At 39.6% G+C, this 2,682-nt stretch overlaps 1 protein-coding gene across 1 annotated transcript in view; it reads left to right on the top strand.

The window, feature by feature from the left end:
• cnga2b (cyclic nucleotide gated channel subunit alpha 2b) overlaps positions 1-850 on the top strand; it is a 5,007-nt gene extending 4,157 nt beyond the window's left edge. The window contains exon 6 of the mRNA XM_053676798.1: positions 1-850. This exon is cut by the window's left edge and continues 907 nt beyond it. Within this exon, the coding sequence (XP_053532773.1) occupies positions 1-559 (559 nt within the window). The 3' untranslated portion in view covers positions 560-850.
• The last annotated feature ends 1,832 nt before the right edge of the window (positions 851-2,682 follow it).

Genomic DNA, 2,682 nt, shown 5'->3' with positions numbered 1-2,682 from the left:
TGACGGTGTCACACAATTCGCTTTGCTAACCGCCGGGGGTTGTTTCGGCGAAATTAGCATCCTCAATATTCAAGGTAGCAAGATGGGCAACCGGCGCACGGCTAACATACGTAGCATCGGCTACTCGGACCTCTTCTGCCTCTCAAAAGACGACCTAATGGAGGCTGTGGCAGAATATCCAGACGCTCAGAAGGTTCTGGAAGAGCGTGGAAGGGAAATCCTGAGAAAGCAGGGCCTCCTGGATGAGAGCGTAGCAGCTGGAGGGCTAGGTGTCATAGACACAGAAGAGAAAGTGGAGCGCTTGGATGCATCTCTGGATATCCTGCAGACACGCTTCGCCCGCTTGTTAGGGGAATTCACGAGCACGCAGCGTCGTCTCAAACAACGAATCACAGCACTCGAGAGACAGCTGTGTCACACGGGACTCGGGCTGCTGTCGGACAATGAGGCGGAAGGAGAACACGCTGGTGTTCCTACACATACACATGCAGACATACACGCACAACCCGAAACACACACACGGACTTCAGCTGACACGAACTCTGAAGAGGAGAAGTAAAAGTGCTTTCATACATATAGTAATGAAGCTCAATATTTTTTTCTTTTTAACCTTTGTTTGTTCTGTATGTTTGTATGTGTGTGTTTGTACATATGTGTGTCTGACTAACATTCTTTTTTTTTTCTTCTTCTTCTTTTAAAACCAAATGTGTGTAGTAGCTGAAATACTGGGCTATGTTGAAGCATACATGCTCTTTGCCCATGTAACAAGTGAATGACTGACACTATATTGGAAGTGTTCTGAAATTAACTAGTCAGGTTTGTGCCTCATGTCTCAAACCATTTATTAGGCAAACAAGCAAGGTGTATATATTCATAAGTATGCATGAATTATAAACCACCTGAATCTGATTTCTTAAGAGAATTTGAATGGAATTTCAAGGGTTTTAGCTAATGTGTTTTTGTTATGCAGTATGAAACTATTGATCTAATGGTTTAATGTTGTTAAAGCTGTGCTAACAGCTATGTGGTAAAGGTAGCAACACTAACAAGTCTAAAGCTATATTCATGGTTGATATCACATCTTCTGCTAATTATTATTTTTTTTTAAAAAGAAAAAAGAAATTGCTATAGGAGAAACTAGCAGTTCTCCTAAAATATAACATTTTTCTTAGTAGGCATCTGTTTTATTTCCCACCAACAGACCAAAAACAGGTTCATAACATGATCTGATATGATCTCCGTGGATTATAACTTTGTGAGACAACCTCGTCAACTTCCAACAGTTCTACAAGTTCTTGTGGTAATGTGGTTATCTCATATGCACTTGGATGTGGTAAAGCGTGGTCCAGATGTGGACCCAGCAGAACCAAGTACACTACATGGCCAAAACTATGTGACACCTGACCATCACACCCATATGTGATTGTTGAAACATCTCATTTCAGATTTATTTCCCTTTTGCTGTTATAATAAGCTCTATTCTTCTGGGAAGGCTTTCCACTAGATTTTGGAGCATGGCTGTGGGGATTTGCGCTTGTGTTCATTCAACTACAAGAGCATTGGTGAGGTGAGGTTCCAATTCCAGTTCATCCCAAATGTGTTCAGTGGGGTTGAGGTCAGGGTTCTGTGCAGGACACTCGAGTTCTTCCGCTTTAAAAATGTCTTCATGGAGCTCGCTTTGTGCACAGGAGCATTGTCACAGGTTTGGGGCTCTTAGTTCCAGTGAAGGGAAATTGTAATGCTACAGCAAAAAATATTAAATAAAAGACATTCTAGAGAATTCTGTGATTCAAACTGTTTGGGAAACTGTTTGAACATATAGATGTGATGGTCAGGTCCACATACAGTTGCCCATATAGTGTACTATATGGGGGAAAATTGCTGTAGCTATAGACTTTAATTTTCTAAACCTGAACCATCATAGCGTCTGTAGCAGATCCTCTGTTGCAGTTTATTCAATCACATGCATTTACAGAACTTATTTAGCTTAAGGCTACAGAGTGCAGAGTTTTCACAGACTTGCACAGTTTTTTCATTTTATTTACCCTCTCTGGAATGATTAGCAATCTGATAACATAGCTTCTTTAACCAGTGATGGTTTAACCCATGATGATGGCTTGCTTTAAATTTTTTTCTTTTTTACAAAAAGAACCTGACGAAGACAGAAAAGATGATTTGATAGATCATCAAATTCTGAACTGATGTCTCATCTGTCTGTGGCGCTAGTGAAAATTAGTAATGTGAAACGCCACTGTGAAACAAAACAGTTTTGTTTTTTATTGGAAAATTTCAACTATTAAAGTATTGAAAGCTAACTGTTGTCAAGAATTAGTTATGTTATTGTGTGTGTGTGTGTGTGTGTGTGTGTGTGTGTGTGTGTGTGTTTAATCTGGACGATTGTAAGCGAGGAATTTTATTCAGATGGAAGGTCACGAGTTTTACCTCAAGTTAGCTACAGAGCTAACTAGTTCAGTAGCAACAAGCAGAACTTTTGAATTGGTCTCTTCCCTTAATGTAAAACGGTCATATTTTCGATTTATGGACCTCTAATGTGTGAACTATTATACTTTCATACTGTTTTACTTTTTAAAACATCATTTTTTATGTACAGATTAGTACTTCAGTCATTTTTAACGTATTAGAGAATTCGCAGGAAGTGACGACAGCACGTCGAAATCTGGT

Source organism: Ictalurus punctatus, chromosome 28 (genome assembly GCF_001660625.3).
Source record: "Ictalurus punctatus breed USDA103 chromosome 28, Coco_2.0, whole genome shotgun sequence".
Classification (NCBI taxonomy): domain Eukaryota; kingdom Metazoa; phylum Chordata; class Actinopteri; order Siluriformes; family Ictaluridae; genus Ictalurus; species Ictalurus punctatus.
Note: the sequence above shows the minus strand (reverse complement) of the source record. Positions and strands in the feature narration are given on the sequence as shown.